This window comes from Hetaerina americana, unplaced genomic scaffold, assembly GCF_022747635.1.
Source record: "Hetaerina americana unplaced genomic scaffold, ioHetAmer1.1.p SCAF_2, whole genome shotgun sequence".
NCBI classification, from domain to species: domain Eukaryota; kingdom Metazoa; phylum Arthropoda; class Insecta; order Odonata; family Calopterygidae; genus Hetaerina; species Hetaerina americana.
The window spans coordinates 26,244,941-26,269,425 of NW_027286763.1; the positions used below are offsets into that span (position 1 = coordinate 26,244,941).

The 24,485-nt window shown below is 36.5% G+C and overlaps 2 protein-coding genes across 3 annotated transcripts in view; both read right to left on the bottom strand.

The window, feature by feature from the left end:
* Window positions 1–217: 217 nt before the first annotated feature.
* On the bottom strand, window positions 218–12,812 carry LOC139687483 (transmembrane protein 50A-like). Its single transcript, XM_071584664.1, has 4 exons — window positions 12,625–12,812; window positions 12,342–12,454; window positions 6,760–6,920; window positions 218–843 (listed from the first exon to the last, which is right to left on the bottom strand). The coding sequence occupies exons 1-4, from the start codon at window positions 12,721–12,723 to the stop codon at window positions 737–739; spliced, it is 480 nt and encodes a 159-aa protein (XP_071440765.1). The 5' UTR covers window positions 12,724–12,812; the 3' UTR covers window positions 218–736.
* A 7,318-nt stretch (window positions 12,813–20,130) lies between these two features.
* The window catches only part of LOC139687463 (pecanex-like protein 1), a 44,882-nt gene continuing 40,527 nt past the window's right edge, over window positions 20,131–24,485 (bottom strand). For both annotated transcript variants that reach the window (XM_071584635.1, XM_071584634.1), the window contains one exon: window positions 20,131–21,941. In XM_071584635.1, the coding sequence (XP_071440736.1) occupies window positions 21,801–21,941 (141 nt within the window). In that variant the 3' untranslated portion in view covers window positions 20,131–21,800. The remainder of the gene's footprint in view (window positions 21,942–24,485) is intronic.

Here is a 24,485-nt window from a genome sequence, read left to right on the forward strand (position 1 = left end):
ACTAATTCAAAGTCCCAGTGTGTTCAAACAATTGCATCCCAATACATTAGTGTTTATACTGCCAATATTATGGCAGCATAAAAACTAATACTTTGTCAATCCAATATTATACATGTATAATCAATCCACCATCTCAGATCACTAAAATAAATTCCCTGAACCAACAATTTCACAATTGGCATTAACATTTTAAGAGGAAGTGGGAGATGTAAAAGAATAAGATGAAAAAATTGTTTAATCACGAACACATTTTTTTACACAAAATGAATAGTTAACTAATAATTTTGAAAAACAAGACAATTGTAAAAAATAAATTTAATACCTAAAACATACAAAACATTACCGATTACAACTACGCATATATTTTAAAGTTAATGTTTAAGTGATATTTACAGACAAAATATAGCCACAATGTACTTATTTAAGACATCATTAAAATAAATCAAAGAAAACTGAATCTAAAGAAAGTAATTATTAACAACCACAATTTATAATACTTCCATTTCATACAGATGAAAGACTACTGATGATCACAATCCTCATGTTGAACAGTCTTCAACGGATAAAGTAAGCTATGAGTATAAATATTTTTTTGTCAAAGATAATATTCAAAAGTAGGGTGAATTACCAGAGATAAGTGCTGTTGGAAAATAAACTTCTCTTCTGTTTCTGGTGAAGAGGATAACATCAGACTTGGGAATATTTGTGGGTATGTTACAATATGAGACATGAATAATCAACCCCAGAGATCTTCTGACCTTCCAAATTTATACACCAATGACCCAATGAAAATGAAGGTGTTTTGAAGAAAGAGACCAACCCCAGGCCAGTGGGCTTTCTTTCCTGCAAGAGAAACAATAAAATATTAGCATGTACATGCATACATTCAAAGCACTTCAGACTAAGATTATAAAGGGCACCTTCTAGTCGGACATTTGATAGCCTAATTATATAAGGGCATTGACTTCAAATAACAAGATTTACTATTTCTGCAAGAATTTTTCCATGTGCTACCATTAAGTTTGAACAACTCATTATTAACGATAAGTAAGGTAGCATTTGAAAAAGCCACATACAGGCACAGGTAGGGAAACCTATCTTTAAATGATTCCCATTGCTATTTATTTTATAATCAACAAAATTAAATTAAATGCATCAGAGGACATCTAGAAAGTTCTGTGATTGTGATAGCAACAACAAAGATCAATGAGTGAAGACCATGCACTCACATTATTTTACTTCTTTTGTTGTTATTTAAGAAGTTTATGCAACTAAAATCTATTTGAAACATCATTCATCAAGTTCAGTGCACTCCTTGGGATCTGACAGTATACTCATGACATTATTGAGTCTGCCTGAGCAAGTTTTGTGATCGCATTAACAGAAAAATAATCCTTTATATATGATGAGAACACATAATTCCTTGTAACCTATTAAAAGGATCATCAGATAAACAATTTTAAATTTGGGTGATTATCTACAGAGCACTTCATTCCTGAGGGATATAACATTTACAAATAATTTCTTTCTTCTTTTAAGAACACACATTCATAAAAAACACAAAGACAATTACATTAAACACTATGTGATTACAATCACATGGGGCAGCTAGTTTTGAATTTCAATGGCAGACACCAAGGTGCATCCCTGTCATGAGAAGAATGAGTTTGCTATAGAATTTGTATAATTGCAATATATTAGTGTTAATGACAAAACATACGTGCAAAATTTCCACATGAATAAAAGTAAAGCAGTACAGATGCACAGTTGAAAAACCAATTCACTGTGCTTATATCAGAATTAATAGGCACCATGTTATTTTAGCTTTTCCCAGTGATGCTAGTGTCCTTAAGAGGCAGTTTCAACATGGACCTTCCCACTGACCTCATAAAGCATCACAGCATTGCACCAAAGTATATTATTCATACAGAGGATAATATCTTATAGCATAACCAGTTTACAAATAACAGAGCACCATGAAACAAAACATCTCAAATGGCAATCACATGGTTGACATGGCAGTCCTGGTTACAATCATCCAATGACACCGGGCACTCTATTGTTATAGTTTTCTGGATACAAGAACTTCCAAGGGAATTGAAGGTTGCACTGGGAAAGGAAATGGCTTCCCTTATGATGCTGTTGATGTGTGAATTTCACATGCCACACAAGGCTTGATGTGAGTTGGGTTTCACACCCACCTAATTTAATTTATTGAGTTTAATGTTCCCTTACAAAGATCAGGGCTTTAATGAAGGCACCTTCAGTGCCGGGGAGAGGGGTTAACAGGCTCTGGTGAAGCCAAGGACTAGGCAAGCAGGAGGGCCTCCCAAGCCATAAAAAATGAGGAAATCATAAAGTAAATACAGCTGCTAAGAGTGAAGGAGAGATGTGAAAAAGAAGGGTCAAGGACAGGAACTGATTGGTGATTACATTCTTTTCTGGAGTGAAGGAGAAAAGTAAAATGGAGAGAGCCAAATCTGTGGCAGCTGTTCTTATGGAAAAGAAATGGAAACGGAATAATTAATTGGAAGTAAATTAATGATAGGAAAAAAGTAATAACAAAGCAATGTAAATTGAAAAAAATTGTTAATAAGGGTATTTGGCCTTAATGAAGTTGCTCTAGATAAGAAGAGAGATTTTCATGGACCTAGATGAGGTAGTATATGATTTTTTGGCTGGACACATCTGGTAACAATGGGTGAGCTCAAAGGAGAATAAATTACGAAGAGTTCCTTGGGGCAAAGATACAGAAAATGAGAATGGGAGAGGATAAATGGGCCATGCCATAAATTCTTGAGAAAAAAAATACTTGAGCATTGATTATTTTTACTTTTCACATAATCTATGTTTAGCTTGATACACTTACCCAAGCATTCTCTAAGTAGTTATTGAAATTCCCACGTTTTATAATTTGTGGAGTTGCAGTGCTTTTATATGTCCGTATAACTAGAGTAGAATTTTATTTCTTTTTTTTTCCTTTTAAACTACTAATGCTAAGTTAAGGAATCACAGAAACATCAATTGCCATCATAATTCATCTCAAAACATTGAACTTGTATATATAGAGATTCACACTATCCTCAGGAATTAAGGAGAACAACATTAAGGAGATGAATAAATGAAAGGAATATATATGCAACGTTCTCTATGATGTTGAAAGGTTGCTTCCCATTTGCATAAACAAGAAGCAATTGCAATGCGATACCAATAACGATAATATCATTTGTGAGAAGGCATATGTAGTCTTTGCCAACCTCGTTAAGATGATGCCCAGATCATCAATGGCCCAACAATTATTTAAGAGAAACTGTGCATGGTTGTGGTGAGAAGTTAGAGAGAGGAACCAGCATCAACAGCATTGTGAGGCATGGTGAAGCAGCAAGCTCCAACTCGAGTGCAGCAGAGAATTTTGTTGCCGACTTCAAGAAGCAGGTAAATTCTGAGGGTGCTTGCTGTAACAGGTTTTTATGTGTTATGGGATGGGTCTCTTCAGGCAGAAGATGCCTAAGTGAACTTATCTATGACCACATAATAGCAGAAGAGAATGCATTGCCTGGCCACAAACCAATGAAAGGCTGTCTCATGCTTCTATTTTGCGCCAATGCCAGTGGAACTTTGAAAATTAAACCCCAGCTTATTTAACATTCAGAAACTGTATGGCCCTTCAGGAAGTGTTCAGTCCAGAGGAGTAGGGTAAATATAATGAGAAGGTCATGGGAAACTGTTGCATTGTATGACGCATTGCTCTAATAAGGCAGCGGCTATGCGCTCCAGAAATTAATTTAATGATGATGCTGAGTAACATGTTCACAAAATTTGGAGGCATCGGCAACAAGAAATGACTCTTGACAGCTTATCAGCAAAAAAGAATTAGAAATGTACCATTAATTATACTCTAATTATTATGATTCTTTTTTGTTTTAGCAAATCAAGTTCGCATTCCAGGTTGGTTCATTCCACACACAAGAAAAGGTGACAAGAAAGATCACAGAATGTATTACGTTCATTGTTTTAGGCTCCACTGTATTATGCACTTACAATAAAATCTCGTAGAAGTAACATCAAGGTCACTAGCCACAAAATTTCTTCCCAAATAATCATGGGAGCTGAATGTAGTCCTACCCTCAGTAGTAGTTTTAGGGGAGGTTGCCGACAGCTGAGGTAATTAGCACCATTAGGGATGGACAGGAAAGGATGAAGGCTGGAGAGAAACCCAGGGTCGGCATTAGCCTACTCTTAACGAAAGGCGCCAAGGGGCACGCAGCTTAATGTCCCATCCGACAGATGGCGCACTCACTCCCCTCCAAAGTACCCTCCACAAAGCACCTCAAGTAGGATCGGGATGCCACTGAAAAATATCTACCGCAGCCAGGATTCGAACCCATGCCTCTGGAGTGGGAAGCCGTACATTAGCCACCGCACCATTCCAATTCCCCCCCTACACTCAGCCTTCAGCAAATATCTTCATGAGATCTTCTGATAAATCTTCATGAGATCTTCTGATAAATCTTCATGAACAGCAAAACATTCTTTCAAATTTTGAAGAAGAAAAATTTTCTTCTCCATATCCAAGGTTATCAAGAACAATTTCACCAATGCTGTGGGAAAAAAACAGGCATTTCCCAATATGGCACCCATGAATCGCATGAATTTGAATTATTTTCATGAAAACAATACATTTCCTATACTACATATGGGCAAAGGAAAATAAGGTTATTTCCTCAATGACTATGAAAGCAGACTACAGGACCACAATAAGCCTTCATTTACAACAATGAAATATCATGGATTTGTCTCTTTCTGATCACCATACTAGAGAGAAATAAAAACTGCTCAGTGTGTGTTTCTACTTTTACCTACTTACAAGTATATCATTCAAATCCATGACTTCAACAGCAATTACTAGACATCCATCAAGGAATTTCCATCTGTAATTATTCATCTCTAAGTGATTTAAGAACTAAATACAATTTTTATTGGTGACGTGAGGGGTAACTTAAAAATAATGATGATTATTTTATTAAAAATTGCTAATTTTCAAAATGTGGGTCGCGGCAGTCCAGGGGGTAGAGCTTTGGACTGCTGACTGGAGGGTCCTAGGTTTGATTCCCGGGCAAGGCACTCTGGGCACCTTCAGCTCCACCCAAGCTATGTGATTTTTCGGGTACCAGGTCTCCCTGGGAAACCATAACCGGCACAGGGAAAGGAACTGGCCCCCCTACCCTGATGTGTGAATTTCGTATGCCGACGGGCTTAGTACTGAGTGAACTCTGCCGTCACCTACCAAACCGACCTTTGGGTTGATTACTGTGTTAATATCCTGTGGAGGCAGGAAAAGTGGATGAAGGGGGTATTGACTAGCAGTGGGATGTTGAAGACGGTAATGGAGGGGAGAATGTTAGGCAAACGAGGAAAGGGAAGGAACAGGATAGGCATGTTGGATGGGATGAAGGGAGGAAGAAAGTACTCAGAGATGAAGAGGGGTTTGATATAGAGTAGGATGCTCGATTTTGTGTTTTGTTGGTAGTCACAAAATATTTATTCAGTAGCTGTGTCCATCCATAAACCTACCTTAACCAGTAGATTACCTAATAATAATAATAATTTTCAAAATTGAATCACCTTCAACATAGTATCCATCAGACAAATGCATTACACACTTCTCATCAAAAGTAATTAACAACTGTAAAATCTTCCTTTGGAGGTTTTTATGATTCTTGGGAAGAAGAAGCCAAAGGGGGGCGGGTGATGAGTAGAGTGAGTGAGGAACTCAAGTATTTTGCTCTTAGCCCAAAACTTTCAGGCACTCAATGCTTTGTGTACATGGACAATGCCATTGTAGAGGAGCTAATCCCCAGTTTGTCATAATTCATGATATTTTGTACTTGCTGCCTCAAGCAATCACATGAGCACTCCAAGGTAATAATGGTCATTAACTGTGATACTCTGCAAAACAAATGAATGGTGGATAGACCCCTTGCCAAAAAAACCAACATTGCCTGCACACTGGACCTTACCAACCTTGCTTTCTTTGATCTTGGCAATAAAGCAGTTTTCCCCCAGCTCCTTGTTGTTTGTTTTCTGGGTTATACCCATAACACTATGATTCACAACAAGTGCTACTTTCAACAAAAATTTCACATCGATTTCTAGTTTGTCAATTTCTGGCCCAATCCAATGGCTGGCTATCTGGTCATTGGAAAGCAGAATGCAAAACTAATTTCCATGCAATTGCATTTCATGATCAAATCTTGCCAAATCTGCAGTCAAAATGCACTGGCGTGCATTTCAGGATATTCCAGGCAGTTCTTCCAAATTACTGATTGTTCTATGATCATCATTGCCATTGGGATATCAAAAGGATTTCCCAATGACAATGATTTCCCAGTCAGGATTCAACTGCAATTGAAATTTTTCCACTTTTCAAACAAGAAAACCACTCGTAAACCATTGCCTGACAACAGGTTTCCTCCCTATAAACTCTCTGAATTATTGCAACAGTTTCTGCTGCTGGTTTCCCAAACAGGAAACAGAACTTGGTGTTACTGCATTCCAAATTAACCATTGTAAAATCGCCGAACACATCAAACAGTGCTTACAAAATAAATAACATCCATCATGTGGATACTTAACCAACTGATCCAGAATGGTATCTTGTACAAGAACTTAGCAAAAGAATCCAGAACTAGTGATTAATATCCAATAGAAAATAATGCTCATTATTTTTGGATACCCAATCATATAATACATTATTACCATCAGCTACAAAGTCTGCAAATAAAATCCAGCAAGCAGCAATCACAGCAGCAAAGCCAAAGACAAATCCAAGGAAAAGCCAGGCACGGGCACCACGGGGACCAAAGCATCCATTGGAATAGGCATCTCCTCTCACCTGAGCATTGGAGACGGCATTTATCCTGCAAAGACAGGAGTCCATGAGTTGACAACATCAAAACCAATAACTCGTTTTAAAAATTCTAAAACACTACCCTGAGATGAAAATCATTCAGGGACGTTTCAACATAAATTACTACAGTTAATAATTTTTAAATGATTACAACAATTGCAATTGCTATTTAAGCATCTAATGTCCAATAATTCATGTAACATAGGGACAAATGAAAAAATTATCTATCAAGACAAAATGAAAGAACACAGGATCACATTACCCTCTCACTGCATGACTACTAAAAACAAGCACAGGATATGTAGATTACATAAGTGGCAATCTGTACATTTGGCAAATAGCATAATTAAAATTAAATGCTAATAAGTTACAATTTTTATAATTAAAAGATGAAAAACAATCAAGTAGCATAGTATATTTTTGTACTCTCTACAATTGTTCAGCATGAAAGTAACCTTCATCTCGGTATTCAACCTATTTATATGCAGGTTTTTGGTTAGTACCAACTACTTATTTCAAAGTATAATGGGAACTTCATATTTCAGGGATCATGATGGTGCAGTGGATAGCATACTGGCTTCCCACTCAGAGAGCCCAGGTTCAAATCCTGGAGACAACTAATATTTTTCAGAGGTATCCTGATCCCTACTTGAGGTGCTTTGCAGAGAGTACTTTAAGTGAGTACACTGTCCGTCGCATGGGATGTTAAGCTATGGACCCCTTGTCGGCTTTCATTCAGGGTATGCTAATGCCAGGCTTCTATCCACCCTTCCGCCTCTTCCATCCATCCCTAATGGTGCAAATGACATACAGCTGTCAGTTACCTTCCCTAAAACTACTACCACTAGAGTTCTTATTTCTTTATTATTTCTTCTCCTGGCTGCCTTCATGCTGTGGAGAAGGATGGAAAAAGTGAAATGGACAGAAAGGTGAAGTGCCACACATGAATGCAGAGCATTTTATTCGGTGATGGAATGCTGAAAACTGCGATAGAGGGGAGAATTCTAAGGAAGCAGGGATGGGGTAGGAAAAAATTATGAAGGTTCGACAGAATGAAGGGAGAAAGGAAGTCTGCAGAATTGAAGGGGGGCCTATTGTAGTGTCTGATGTCAGGTTGTGTTTGGTTTGGAGAGAGATAGAGATGTATAATATCATTGCATGTGTCCAGTCAAAATCTAACTTAAACAGTAGACTTCAAAATAAAATAACAATTTCAACAGTAGTTTTCTCAACTGACCCTTAGAAATGCCAAAGAACATAGTTTCAACCTGAAATATATTAGGAAATATTAAAATGTGTGTCAGTCAGTGTATGTCCCCCAACTGACTTAAATCTCTCTTGATGAATAGTTTGCAGCTTATGTAACACGTAAATCAAGTGCTGCTTTTGCAAAGAGTGAAAATAAGTTGCTGTTTTCCACCCCATTAAGTAATGGATCACCATCATGACTGACTATTTAGAACACTCATGGACTTCATTTTTAATTTTTTCTGCAACTGATGGCAATCTGCAGCTGCAGGAATTCCCCAGTTATTTCTGCATTTGCTGGTCCCCAAAAGTTGTCATATCAACACCAGAAAATTGGGAATGGTTAGGTAGAAATATTGAGCAGCAATAGTTGATTTGATTGTCCATGATAAGAGATTAGGCTGCCTTAAAACCTTGATGATTAGCAGTATCAGTGCCTACTGCTACTGTTGAGCTCCTTTCTGGAATATTTTACTGAGCTTACTTGAACTGCAATTTAGTATTTAAGGGAACAGAGTCAGAATCTGACCTCAATTCGGCATGTATAATCAAGGCTATGAATCATGGCATACAGGCTACAACTTATCAAGCATAGTTGGCACAGAGAACATATTGAATCACCAAGTAAAAATGCTGGGAATTAGAATGAGAAATGAAAAAGAAGGTATCTGGGACAAGTTTTCTTAATGAATCCAGAATATTATATACCATATAATTAAACTTCACAATTTAACTAAGTTTTCATCCAATATATGTCATTAGATATGATAATCAATGAAGCGGTATATTGTCAAGTGGAGTCACCTTCACCACGTCCAACATCCCTATTACACACAATTCCTACCCCTTCTTCCTTTGCTTAACATTCTCCCATCTTATCACATTCTTCAACAACCCATAGCCAATCAAATTGCTCTGCATTTGAACTTTTGTTTAGACACATTGTTGTAATATTTTTGGCCAAAGTTTGATAATATTTTGTGAATAGTTTTAACTAGGTCACTGAAGAAAAATCAACAAGCAGACAGCCATGACAGAATAAAAATAACTGTAAAAATTAAAAGTAACATCATTGAAAAGTAGGAACAAGGTGTGTAGGCACGGCTGATCCAGCACACACATGCAATCAGTAGTCTTCAACACTTCGCATTTTCTTCAGGAACAAGATTGAGGAAACATAGGCTTCAAAAAGAGTGGCAAGAATGAATATGACATTTTTACATATTTCCAACGATCTTGGAAGGTTGGTTCTCATAAGGATAAAAGAAAAGCAATTACAATGTGGCACTATTAACGAGATTATCATTTATGAGAAGGCAAAAGTAATTTTTGCCAACCTCATTAACATGATGCCAGGATCATGAATGGTCTAAGAAGTATTTAAGGGAAACTGTGCATGGTGTTTTGTGAGAAGTTTAAAAGAAGAACCAGGATCCACAGCATTGTGAGGCATGGTGAAGCAGCAAGCACCGACTCAAGTGCAGCAGAGAATTTTGTCAATGACTTCAAGAAGCTTGTAAATTCTGAGGGTTACCTGCTGTAACAGGTTTTTAATTGTTACGTGATGGGTCTCTTCAGGAAGAAGATGCCAAAGTGAAATTATATATGACCACATAATAGCAGAGGAGAATGCATTGACTAGCCACAAGTCAATGAAAGGCCATCTCATGCATCTGTTTTGTGCCAATGCATGTGGAACTTTGAAAATTAAACCCCAGCTTATTTAACATTAAGATACTGCATGGCCCTTCAAGAAGTGTTCAGTCCAGGGGAGTATGGTAAATATAATGTAAAGGTCATGGGAAACTGTTGCATTGTATGACGCACTGCTCTAATAAGGCAGTGGCTATGCACTCTAGAAATTTATTTAATGATAATGCTGAGTTGCATTTTTACAAAATTTTGAAGTGTTGACATATCTAGATTCAGCTTTCTATTAAAAAGGAATTAGGTAGGTAACATTAATAATTCTTTTTTTTTTGTTTTTAAATATAAAATTTGTATTCCCAGTTGCTCGATTCTATGATAGAAAAAAAATGCAAAAAATCGTGGACTGAATTATGCTCAGTGTATGAAGTTCCATTGTACAAGGTCTATTCAACAAAGACCCAAACTGGTGCAATCTGGCAGCCATGATGTGGACAATAGCCCTGCCCACTAATGGTGCAAGTTGCCTGAGACCCAATGAGCCATCTGTACTTGGCTGATCTTGAGCTGTGCGTATGGTGTCAGTTACGGTAGTTTATGTTGTCTTTGTTTTCACTGTTTGTCAAAAATAGACATTGATAAAATGATGGAGCAACTAATCAACACCAAGTTTTTTGGTGAAGTGGGGTAAAAGGTATCAAGAAATTACTGAAATGTTGACAGCTGTTCACAGTGATAACACTCTGAAAAGAACATCCATTTTCAAGTGAATTAATTGAAACCAAAAAATCAAGAAAAAGCCCATCGAAAATCAAAACCATGCTCCTGGTTTTCTTTGACGTCGAAGGTGTTGTTCATCATGAATTACTTCCTGAAGGACAAACAGTAAATGATGAATTCTACCTTACAGTTCTCTAGCGTTTGAGAGATTGCGTGTGTTGTGTGTCACCAAATTTGACTCAAGGTGATGGATGGATCCTTCACCAGGACAATGCACCTGCACATTCAACATTGATTGTTCGCCAGTCTCTGGCAAAACATTCAATCACCATCCTTGATTATCCTCCTTATTTACCAGATCTCGCCCCGTGACTTTTTCCTATTCCCAACATGCAAAAATGTGATGAGGGGACATCACTGCGAATATGTGGACACGATAAAGCAAGAAATGACGAGAAAACTAAAAGGCCTAACTACTGAGGACTTCCAAGGGTGCTTTAAACAGTGAAAAAGAATATGGAATGCGTGCGTAGCAATGAATGGAGCTGCTGTATTTACCACAAGGGGTAATAAATGTTTTTCTCGCTCCATCACTGGTGAATACAAGTGGAGTTTGCACATTTACCCAACTCATGGTTTGTATATCAAGGGTTCATGGAAATGGAAGAGTAGAAAACATCAGTGCAAAACTGACTGAAATCCCAGGCAACAGAATTTTATTCAAATTTGAAGAGGCTTGTTTCAAGATTTCGAAAGTGTTAGGAATGAATGATGATTGAATAGAAAAATAAAGATAATATACAATCCTAATAAAATTTTCATTTTTTCCAAATATCCTCAATTTATTAGAAAACAGCTCTTACTTTTGAAATGTATCCCATGTAACTTTAATTCCTTCTGAAATTAAATAATATAATTAATTTATAACAAGTTCAGTCTACAGGTTAACACTAGCTCACCACTTTACGTAAAAATTATGGCGAAATTGTATGTGAATTCATTATGTAATGGCTATCGACAACTCAGGTAAATTTCACACTCTACCGTACATTGCAGTTTTTAGTGATGCAGTGCAATTTGGTCAAATTATGAGGACTTGCAAAAAGAAAATAATGTTCACATTGACCATAATTCAAATCTGAGTTACAGTATTGGATGTTTAAAATCCAAGCAATGCGATTTTCTGGACTTCATAATTTAATACGAGACTGCAAGTGACAGTGAAGGGAAAAGAGCTGCCTACAATGTTGAATGTTGAGCCAATAATCAAGGTGATTACTCTGTACACTAGAGATCAACTGCAAATAACCAGAAAGTTAAGACTTAAAATGGAATAGGTAAAAGGTCTCTTTCCAGGTGTGACTTGGAAACATCGGCCTGCAGGCCCACACAGATATTCCCAGCGAAAATAAAATACACTCTCCGTAGAATAGTTGTTGTCAGTCATGCGCTAGATATAAAGACAAAGGAAATATTAAATGTTAATTGCACAAAGAGCTGAATCTCTCAAACAATTCCATGAGCCAGAAGTGATAAAAGTGAATTCTCAAAAAGAGCTTGCTGATTTATTTTTTAAACATGATTAAATCTTCGAGCTTTGTATAAGAGATACCGAGGCAGCTTCATTTTATCAATGAATGATTTTATGGTATTTTCCAGGTCTTCGGTCTTCAACAAGGTTAAATATGAAACTATTCCTGCTAAGCTAACAATCTCAAAATCCGTACACGATTTGTTCCAAACTTCATTTCGTATGGAACTCTTATTTTAACAATTACGTAATATGAAAAATTATACAGATAACATAATATCTTACATGAATAGTGAAATTGTACCGACTACACCACATATATGATATGCATGATTGAAAGCAGCCATATCTGGGTACGTTGAAGCGACATCAATGATGAACCACCATCCCATGAAAAACTGAAAATAAGTCACCAATAGAAGAATTAAAACAAAATAAAACAAGTTGACGCCAACAATTAACACTAAGTTCACATAAACAAAACGTGTTTTGATCACAAAAATTGTTTCTTGCCACCAGAAATCAATCTAATCAAAATATTGTTTATCAAAATAGCATATGTACAAACCATTACTCCCGCGACCATTGATGCCACTGCATTTCTTTTATCTCCACCTTCAAACCACTCACAAGCTGGAATATGGACATTTTCAAAACAACCTGTCATTTTAACTTCGAATGTACACAAATTATTAGAATCACGAATGACTAATGTGTCAATCGCGAAAGCAGACTTCAAGATGTCATTCTTTCACATTCAACTGTTTCAAAATAACACCTAATCTCGCATGAGCCGGTCAAACGAACTGGATCGATTTCGAATTGAATATGACTATTCATACCGTTCTCGATTCAGGAACTGTAAAATCGTTACTCTGAGTATGTAAATAAAAATATATGTATAATATACGCACACATACTTAAATACAATTTATATTTGATATTCTATCAGTTAAGTTAGGTTGTGGGTAGACATATACAAATTTTCCGTTACTACTCACAAAAAACACGACCTGAAATGGGGTTCAACAAAGTGTCTCTTCAATTCCGCATACTTCTTTCCTCCATTCACTCTATCCAACATTGAGCCTATTCCTTCCAGTTGGCCTAACGGTTATCCATGGTTTCCTTGTCCTTTTAATTTTTACAGTCCCTATAGTTTCGTCTGATGAAGGGTAAAGAATGAAACAGTAAATTGAGGCAGGTAATAAGTAGTAGTTTTGAGGGGAGGCGACCGACAGCTAAGGTCATTTGCGCCATAGGGGATGGACAGGAAAGGATGAAGGGTGGAGAGAAACCCGGCGTCGGCATTAGCCTACTCTTTACGAAAGGCGCCAAGGGGTCCGCAGTTTAACGTCCCATCCGACGGACGGCGTACTCCCTCAGAGTGCCCTCCACAAAGCACCTCAAGTAGGGATCGAGATACCTCTGAAAAATATTCAACACCGCCGGGATTTGAACCCGCGCCCTCAGGGTGGGAAGCCAGTACGTTAGCCCCCGCACCATCTCGATCCCCGCAGGTAATAAGCACTGCAAAAGAAGTATGATGGAAAACTGGTGCCCGGTTAGGAAAAGTTTGCAGAAGAAGGGTGAAATTGGGGTGCTATACGGGAAGGTTAAAACCCTGTCGGGTAATAAGAAGGAAAAATTGTTCGCAAGCAATCGAAGATAAGTCAGGAAATATATTAGTTGAGTCACAAAAGATCCAAGGGAGGTGGAAGGAAGATATAGAGGTCCTGTGTGTCAAAGAAATTCAATCAATGAGATTAGAAAGAAAGATATAAGGACATAGATGAGAATATCCTAAGTCCAGGATTACTTAATGGCTAGATAGAAAGGGCTTTAAGGGCATTGAAATCAAACAAGGCCATGCAGGTGGACATCATTCCCACACAACCACGTAAAGGTTTAGGAAAACGTGGGAGGCAGAGTTTTTATGGACTCATTTATAGCACTTATGTGGGAGGAATTTGGCCGGACGACCTAGTCTAATCAGTTTTGGTTCCTATTCCATAAAAGGGAAAGGCAGCAAAATGTGAGGATTACAGAATGAGAAGTCTAATTTCATACACAGCTGAAGTGGTCTCAGGATCATTAACAAGTGGATTGAGAGTAGGGAAATGATTACTTAGGGGATGATCAGTGTTGGTTTCAGGTGGGGGGAAAACTAGAGAAAGAGAAAAGATAGGAAGGAAAGCAGTAATCAGGTCACTATTAGATAGAAGTATTGAATACAATCAGGATATATATGCCTGTTTCTTAGATTTTGAAAATGCATTTGATAGAATACCTTGGTTAGAACTAATGAATGTATTGCAGGGAATAGGAGTAGATTGGAGGGATATGAGACATCCGCAACCTGTACATGTCTCAGACAGCTCAGGTATGAGTGGTAGATGGAGAGGCTGAATGGGCAGTGTTAGGAAGAGGCCTAAGACATGGGTGTCCATTATCACCAGTGCTGTTTAACACATATGTGGAGGAAATGGTTAAAGAGGAATGAGAAGGACTGGAGATAGAAATAAGCATTGATGGTCAAGTCATTAAGCTGGAAACTGCTGAGTGCATTGAGAAGTGAGTGTGATAGGAATGGGATGAGAATAAATTTAAATAATATAGAGTGTGGCGGCTCAACCCTTGAATCATCACTGAGCGCCATTGCGAGCGCGCCTTCGCCGGCAAGTGTTTTGGCTTCCGGCGTTCGCCACCAGGGTCCGCCGCCAGGGCGCAACCACGCCGCCAGAGCCACTCTCAGTCTCACTCTCTCTCTGACTGGCTCTGGACCGTCACGCGCGCCGCCATCGTGGTCAACCCAAGGACGCTGCTTCCTGGTGAAGGATTCTCTCCTGGTTTCGCCACCGCACGGCCGAATATTTACTGAATAATTACTGTTCAATCGCCTCATCAAGGTTTTAATTTTCTGAGCACAATAAACTTTGTTAATTGTTAGGAGGTGTCATTATTTCCACCACGATACCTCCTTCATAGAGGTTACCTGGTTTTCTAGGAAGAGGAAAGCTAAGTTAAATGTTAAAATAGGGGGGAAAAAACTAGAGTCGGTGGCACAGTTTACATATCTTGGAAGTTTTTTTGGACCAAAATAATCAAAGTAGTGCAGACATAAGGAGAATTGCATTAGGTAAAGAAGTTTTCACAAGGAGGATGGAGTAGATGAGTGGTTGACTGTAATGATATTAATAAAACACTCATAAAAACCTTGATATGGAGCCTGGTTTTGTATGGCATGGCAACATGGTCATTGAAGTAGGAAGATAGGAATGGATTGGATGCTATTGAAATATTGGTGCGTAGAAAGATGGAAAAGATCAAGTGGACTGAAAGGAAAACAAATGAGGAAGTTGAGGAGGATAGAGGATTGTCAAGAGAAATCATAAGGAGAGAGGAAATATGGATGCGAAGCATTCTGATGGGCAATGGGATGTTGAAGACTGTGATAGAGGGGAGAACAATGGACAAGCAATGAAGGGGTAGGAGTAGGAATAGGGATGCTGGTTGGAATGGAGGAAGGAAGGACACAGAATTGAAAAAGGGCCCATTGGAAGGTTGGATGTTGCGTTGTGTTTTGTTAAGAGAGACAAGGGAATTGCCAATGCACCGTTTGGTAGCATGCATCCATGAAAAATGTGCTATAAGTGGTATATTATTGATGAAAATAACAATAATGTAAACTCTGCTCAGCTTTTTACATTGGCCACTATACCATACCTACAATATTGGAATTAACAATCACAGAGCATCTTGTAACCCATCCTCCTCCGTCCCAGTTCCCAACAGCTACCCATGGCAAATATTTTGGTTATTGCTAAAAATTATCTTTTTTTTCCTTAACTGTCATCAACAGCCATACCAATCCAATTAAGGACCATGGAATAAGCTTGCATCAGGCTGTTGAAATCGAGATGGTTTTAGTTTACCAAGAACCTACTTCACTTTTCTACAGTATCTCCATTCACATTTAAGCTCTTTTCTCAATGCATCATCAGCTTTTTTAATCCCTCAGCATCGAAGCTTGCCATCTGGGAAATTAACCAGTTGTCAACAGCACTTTTGAGTTCCTTGTTGACTTCAAAACATTGTCCACCAAGCCACTGTTTCAAGGGCAAGAAGAGGAAATAGTCACTAGATACAAGGCCAGGAATGTAGGGTGGGTAATATGATGATGCCAATGTTTAGATGATTAACTCCACATGATGGAGGACTCCAGATGTGGTGGAAGACTTTGTCAATGAAAGAATAAAACAATATATATTAATGGATATTGGTAACATTAACATAAGGCATTAGTATTGGTAACATTAAGTATGCAATAATAATTCTTTCACCAGAATAGCATATAGTCAGCCTTCGCCAAGATAAACTTGACGAGTTAAAATACATATGCAGTTATCAGTAGGCTTTATTTTATTTTTTATTTATTTAGGCTTTATTTACATTCTTCCTACAATGGGGTCAGATTAAAATTATTATTGATATATAATTGATTCAATTATATTTATAAATATTATTGATAATTTTTAGTGCAATGAGATACTTAAAGCAAGGGTGCCCATTTTTAATCATTATATTCTTATCTAAAGAATATAATGATTAAAAGGTTGCACCTGATCAGCCAGCAAAGAGGCAATTTAATGATAAATTAAGGTATTATTTAGCTGAGGAGTCAATAAGCTCCTCCACTATATCAGGGCATTATTTTTGCTGTCCTTCCTCCACTTGGGCTCAGGTTGCTCCTAATTGGCTGTTGCTCACGTTCTCTCTCCTTCCTCTTGCTGTGCTTATTGTCTGGAGCACAGGTTTCTACACTTGGCTGAGGGTGTATCCTGTGTCTCAGTTGGATTTTTTCCCCTCCAAATGGATTCCAATACACCCCGAGTCCTAAGGGTGTATTCTGAAAAGCAAGGGTGTCTCCTTGTGACGAATCTGGATGTCAAGGAAGGGTAGACTGTTCCTTGCTCCATTTCTATGCAAACATTAAGCTCACCAACACCAAGGTCCCAGTTAACTGCGCATTAATCATGTGGTTCCTAACCATAATTTAGTCTGTTATCTTCCTGAATCCCCCAGTATTTTCCAAGAATTCTATGCCTATTGCAGTGTTTAAAACCAGTGTATGTTATGTTTAAGCTGTCTCCTGCACAATTCTATTGCTTTCTTTCTCCCTGCGGTTCTTCCTTGTTCCTAAACAGCAGTCTCCAACATTACTACCATTTCTTCCTTTGTCTATTATCACACTACAATCCCCCATCACTATCAAATTTTTCCCTCCAGGATTACGTGCAATTATTTATTGATTCCATACTCTTTAAACTTCTTTACCCCAATGATTGCTTTGTGGCATTTAGACCTGAACAATGACCAAGTTTTTTGCTTCAGCTTTTACTACTATTAACAATATTCTATCAGTCAGCTGCTCCATGATTACTATTAATCTTCCTCCCAATGTACAATGCTCCTGCCAGACCATAATTCTCTCTTCCCTACCATCTCTTGGAGGAACAAATGCCGCACAGACTACCTTTCATTTGATTCCTGACCTTAGACCTTTCTGGCATGGGTGACCCTACCAGGAACAATTACCAATGCTTCCACCACCATAGCCCTAAAGATCATCAGAACCATAAACCCTTACACTGCATCACGATGTAGTCCATGGGGAGGGAATAGCAATATTATATTTGTGAAATCCTTTGTTAAGGTCATCGCTTTACAAATATCTTTGTTACAACTGTGACAATGAATAATGTTAAAAAATTAACTTTGACAAGATGCATAGCATTACTTTTGTATCTTCAGTTTAATATCTCAGTCCAGATTTGAAATCACGTTTTTATATGAAGAATTTAACTGTAACTTTTTTTACCACTTTCTTGAATAAGGAGTGAAAATATAGATTTAAATTCTTGATGCCTGGCATGGTATAAATTCATAGATACATGGTAGAATATGGTATTCAAAAACTATAAAACTTAGCGCAGACTTCCGTCGAAATTCATTGTTTCCTTTATATCTTAAATGTATTACCTATCTATCCACTGTCCAGTTAGATGTACCTGGAAAATATTTGAACCAAGAGAAGTTGTACATATGGGTTTTTTCATTGTAGACATTGCCCGCAAAAATTTTCGTTTGATTAATTGTATACTCAAGATTCTTTGCCCTTTTAAATCTCCTTTCTTGTATTAAAGCCAGTGGTTGTCTTTCTAATAACCTTTTATTTTCTTTGAGGATTTCATTAGTTGGTTATATAACAAACTGGAAGTAGTTTGATAGTTTTGACAGTTTGAGATTTAGTAGGAGGGGGGTCTAAACTTCATGGCAGTTATTGAATCCAGTCTAACAATTAAGAGTTAATTAAGTACCAGGATCTGACCTGCTGGCACCCATAATTTAAAATCTTAATTTGCTGGCTTTAAGTGACCCAGAGGGGTGATGGGTTTGGGTGTCCTCTGACATCAGTCACAGCAAATTAGGTCAGAGATTACTGTGCTGATAATAGACTATTTCTGTAAGAATATAAACCTATACCCACAAATTTGGATTTATAGGTGACCAGTTAAGTGATAAGAAACAAGGTACAAACACAAATAAAGCCTAATTATACTATGGTAGTCCTCTTTTGCCTGTTTTAATTTGAGATTTTGAAAATTCTTTGGACATTTCAAATGAGAAAAGCAAAGAAACGTTGCACTAATACACTTGAATGGCATACTGCTTAATGAGCCATTAGTGTTAATTATTGCCAGACTTAATTATTTAAGTCTGTTATCAAATAAATACCTTGAATATTTGAAATATCTAAACTACTACATTATAACATTATTATCAATTACCTACATGTTCTTGATCTTAAGATATATTCTTGGTGTTCAGGGTCCAGTAATTGAAAGTCTCATTTTAAAATGTCATTCCTTTATAGGGTTATATATTTTAACAGAAGCCCAGAGACTTCTGAAACAACTTTGTAAACATATTTACAGTTGTATTTTTTGGCTAATTTTTCCTAATAAAATGACAAAAATTAAGTTATTAATTTTCAACATTGATGGCAAACCAACTAAAATAAGTACAAAATATTTTGACAGCAATTAGTAAATAAATATATTTTTTCAAACAGTCATTCATTCGAGGAAACATCAGTTGCAACACCTCTTCAACATCTGACAATAAAAAATTAAAACAATATATTTCCCATTAGCAGTGAAACCCAATTATTATCCTTTTCATAAAAATGCCACTGCACTACGTAAATTCAGGAATGAGAACACCTCCAACTTAGGCAATACTGAAAGTCCACCAGAGAACAGAGAAGGAATAACATAGGCTGAGAACATTGTAGAGCCTTAATATCATGCAACGTGGCATTATATACAAGAAATTTAATAAAAATTATTTCCCCAACATTTTACAGCCATTTGTGTCGACACTTTATAAAATCAAATCAAAATTAAAAGTATAATTAGATCCTAACAATTTTTATCAAAAATTTAAAATGCCACTGATATTAAAAGATGTATAAACTACGTCTGCGGCAAAAGTAACTCTTTGAAATCATTAATCAATTAGGTACATCCTTTATAAACCATTACAAAATATAATTTGACGTTTATGCACACCAAAAACATATTCTTTATCAAAACCAAATTATTTTCTGCTGAAACCCAAGTTCAATTGCCGCAAATTGCTTCATTAAGTTCAATAAGAAGCCAATGACTTGCATAGTTTCCTATTGCAAAAGATACAACTGAAATCAACAACAGGCAATAACAAAGACATAATCCACGATTTAACAAACGTTTCCCTCAGGCAGAGCTGTAAATTAATTGCTTGCATTTTTCAAATAAAACAATCAATCAACATAATTGGTGTATATATATATATACACACATATATACATATGTATATATATATATACACACACATACACATATATATATATATATATACATACATATGTATATACATATGTATATACATATATATATATATATATATATATATATATATATATATATATATATATATATATATATATATATATATATAAAACTTACTTCTTTGAAATTTTGTTGCAACTAAGATTTTGGGATACTTTGATCCTTTCAGGTGATCTCTGCTGCAAATTAGGAGCTCAAGCTGAGATACACCACAAGGTGTGTTGATAAAATTAAAGACTACAAGTGAAGCAAAAAAATGACCGGTGGAACCATTCATAAGACAACATTCCAACAATCACAAACACACCAATCCTGAAGACTTAGCTAATTCCACAATGCACAGATGGTAGTATTAAAACAATTCTTAAGCTTATACTCAAGATTTGCATCACAGCCCTAACATCTGTTATTTAAGAAGTAACATAAGAACACAAATGATGATCGTATGTACAATACGCAGCATAAACATGTCACCCCTAAATATATTATCAGATTCCTTGGGAATAGGCTTCACTTCACACAGCCATAAATTTCACAATCAAATGACCTTCATCAGGGGAATTAAATCTTACAGAGCTCTTTCTTTCAGTCTGATAATTAAGGCATCCTGTGAAATCATTTTCAAAACTGTACAATCAGTAAAAAAGCTAAGTTCACCCCAATGATTTACCCTTTCATTCACAATTGGAGTAGTAACAATCCATTTTTTCATTAGTAATAAATAATAAATATCTATGAATTTACTATGATTTCTCCTTGGATTCACATTACATCTCATTCTTACAAAACGTCAATAAGCATATACACATTTCAAAAAATGTTTAAAGTGTAAAAATTTTAAGTTAAAAGCCACTATCCTTTCCCAAAGTAAATGTTGTTTCATCATTCACAATATGCACACAACAATAAACACTCACTCACCAATAAAAATGTCAACAAGCAATTAATTTCTTACACCCATTGGAAAGGATAACATACAATAAAAAGAGAATGAAACAATTCTCTCATTCCCTCCAAAACATTTCATAAAAAAGCATAATGAGAGTATTTTTTGGTGTGGAATGGGAACCCTTGCTCAGATTGCACACACAGCCACACACACACACATAAATTGCTCAAACTCTTCCGAGAAGACCCACAACAAGAGCACATGCTACAATAGATGCTCTAATCACTCATTCATACTCAATCACCCTGGCTCCCTTGAACTAGCTCTATCCCTAAGGAATATTATACAGTGTCCCATTAATATAATGTGCACATTATCACACGGATGGCTGACCACGCTCAACAGAACACAACTCTTCTTTTTTTCCCAAAAGATTCAACTTCCATCACGACAGCTGAATGTGAGTGAGCGGCAACAAGAGAAATCAAAATACATAGTTGAAATACTATACATGACCAGATTTCTTCACAAGCACCTTTCACTTTTATATTTAAAATAACTAAAAAAAAGCACTTGAGGAATGAAACAAAGAGTGACTTGTAAAGGACGAATCCTCTTTGACCAGAAAAAAATATCAGACATCCTTAGCTCTATCTAAAAGAACTTTGGACACAACAAAGTTAAATACCTATCGGACAAGTTCATTCATGGCACAGGACCACACATTAGTGTCACGTCCACATGAGTGCACATTTAGCACCAACCATTGGGGTAATGCACCATGCCATAAGAATACCAACGTGTACAATGAAGACTGGCTCAATTTTGCGAGGGAATGGTACGATGAGATCCTTCAAGAGGGGAGGCTTTTGAACAAATCATGAATGAGCACAGCTCCACCTATACCTCGGCACCCAGGTCCTGCACGCCACTCTCTGCAATGGGCACATACTTGTCATCCACTTTCACCAACAATATAATCCTATCGACGTGGGAACGCTTGCTGGGATCTCGGTGACATGGTACCCATCGGTGCACCACCTGCAAAACAACACACACATCCCATTCACCATTGAGATCTCTTCTCCGTAAATGAGATAGTCCCCAAGAGCACATTAACATTCACAATAGTGCACAAGAAAGAATCAAAATACTTTGCATTTCTACGGGATAGAATTTATTGCTCTCAAATAGTTTTGCTACACTGTAGCATCCATTCAGTCCAGACGTACAGTGTAGCGAAACTAGTTGACAGCAATAAATCCTTTCCTGTGAAAATGCGAAGCATTTTGATACTTAGTTGTGCACTACTATGGAATTCCACAACTATTGGTCTCAACTATCTCTCAAAAAACATTCACAATGACACTTTAGCAGACATTTTGATGGAATGGTTAAGTGATGAAAGCCAAGATTGAGCCATATCAACATAGCCATTTAAAAATTCATATAGGAACAAGGCAATGTACTTCAATATTTTTCTCTTAGTAGGGAGACACTTATGTTGTCTCATACTCACAACTGTCTAGCAAAAGATTCATAGAAAAGGCATAAAGTTAAATTATTTCTAACCAACAGGATGAAAACTGAAGTGGATCAGGTGTTGTTAGCATGAATTAGCGAATGGTGTACAGAAAAGATTCCATGCATGCTGATGCTTGAATCATAAATAATTATGCCTAACTAATATTTGACTATGACTAATTTATAATTATGGTTGAGCAATGCAACTGACATCCTCAGAAAGAAAAAAACATTACGCATAGTGATCAGTCATTCAAAAGTGAGATCAATAAAATCTACATCAACAAATTCTAGAATTGAATAAAATGCCCTTCATGACAGCCATGGAGTGAGGTTTAGTTTTAAAAGCATCAAAATTAACATTCTTTGCAGAGTTACAAAATCTGTTAAATAATGTGCTACCCATACATTGAAAGTAGTCCTGGGCCTATATTAGTTGACAATAGAAGCCTCAAGTTTGAAAAAAAATTCTAGTACGGTGGTTATGAATGTTGGAGCTCAGCACCTGACCTCAAGATTCTCTGGGTCAGTTGCCACAGCGATGATGCATACATTCTTCTGCTCAAAAGCTTCAAACTAGTTTGGGGAGTATTTTTGGAACAGCATATTTAAGTGGATGCTCTACAGCCTATACATCACATGTAGGCAGTTCCTCTGTGTGGACACAAAAAACAATTGATCATGCTAGCTGCCAGCAGTTGCATTCTCTTTTGGTTTCAAAGCGCAAGGGTTACCAAAATGTATGTGCTCATAGAATTTTGTTCTTTGAATATATGAATGCATCTCCATTAAATTGTGTAGCAATAGCTTTTTAAATTCGCTTTTCCCTTGCTAACTAACTCATGTAAATTTGTAAATTGAAAAAATATTACTTATTCTATCATCATAACAGAACTATTTGACCTTTCTAAGTCCCTTTGCTCCGGGCATGCTCTTTTCTTTTGTACCGATTCATTTAACTGCAATCCTTAAGCAACAATTTTCCAGTCTCTTTCACTAAGTAGTATTCTGCCATCTTGACACCAGAAATTTTCCATTGCTAGGGTTAAAGTCAAAATCCGAACTGTTTCAATTAGAAGTGTAATATCCTAAGAAATCTGTACATTATTTTTGCATTATAATGTCACCATCATTACTCTAAAATCCATGTCTTCCCTAAATTTTGTTAGTACTAAATGCCTGAGGGTTCTAGTCCATTGTCTGAGACAGTTCCATTGACTACTCACTACTCTAAGAGTATTATAAAAATACTATCAATTTATCTTGCACCAAAATTGCCAGAGAGTAGACGTCACAGCAGCAGTACATTTTACTATAGTAATGTACACCAATTTAAGTATGTGTTTAAAACCTAAGAAAAAAGTGAAGAGATCAACAGGGAGGTTTAGGCAAAGGAGATGCAAACTAATTTATAGTCCTCTGCATTTCTCTAACTTTTAAGAGTCCCTATTGTGTGAGTAATAAGAATTTTGAAGACACACTTTTTAAAACTTTGAGTTTTTGATTCTTAAAATATCATATATTACGGCATAATTGAATTTTGAAATTTTACAACAAGAAAACGTTTTGCATAGTCTGTTTTATTTTTTGAGCATTCTTTTCAATGTGATTTTTTGATATTTAATAAAAATAAAATTGGGTAAAAAATACATCTGATCAGTCTATATTGCCCTATGATTTTCAATTATAATTTAATACCCATTGATAATGTTCCCTTGTACTTCCTGGACATTTTACCAATGTCAAACAAGAGTAAATCAGAAAAAGAACATTCATGATTTTATCACCCAGGTAATCAATCTCATAAGGGACTGGTATTATAATAGAATTATGGAAATGGAGAAAGTTTTTCCTAATAATAAGTTTACTATAGATAAAATAAAAATTATAGTAATCTATAATATTTACAATGCTAATTATTTCATTCTGTTTATGCTGCAGTTCAGTAATAAAGTACAAAACATTTTTATACTTAAACATGTATATAAACATATGCAGCTTTGAATTGACTTCATTAAAAGTAAAGTGTGGTTGATTTTAATGAATAGGAAGAATGCATCA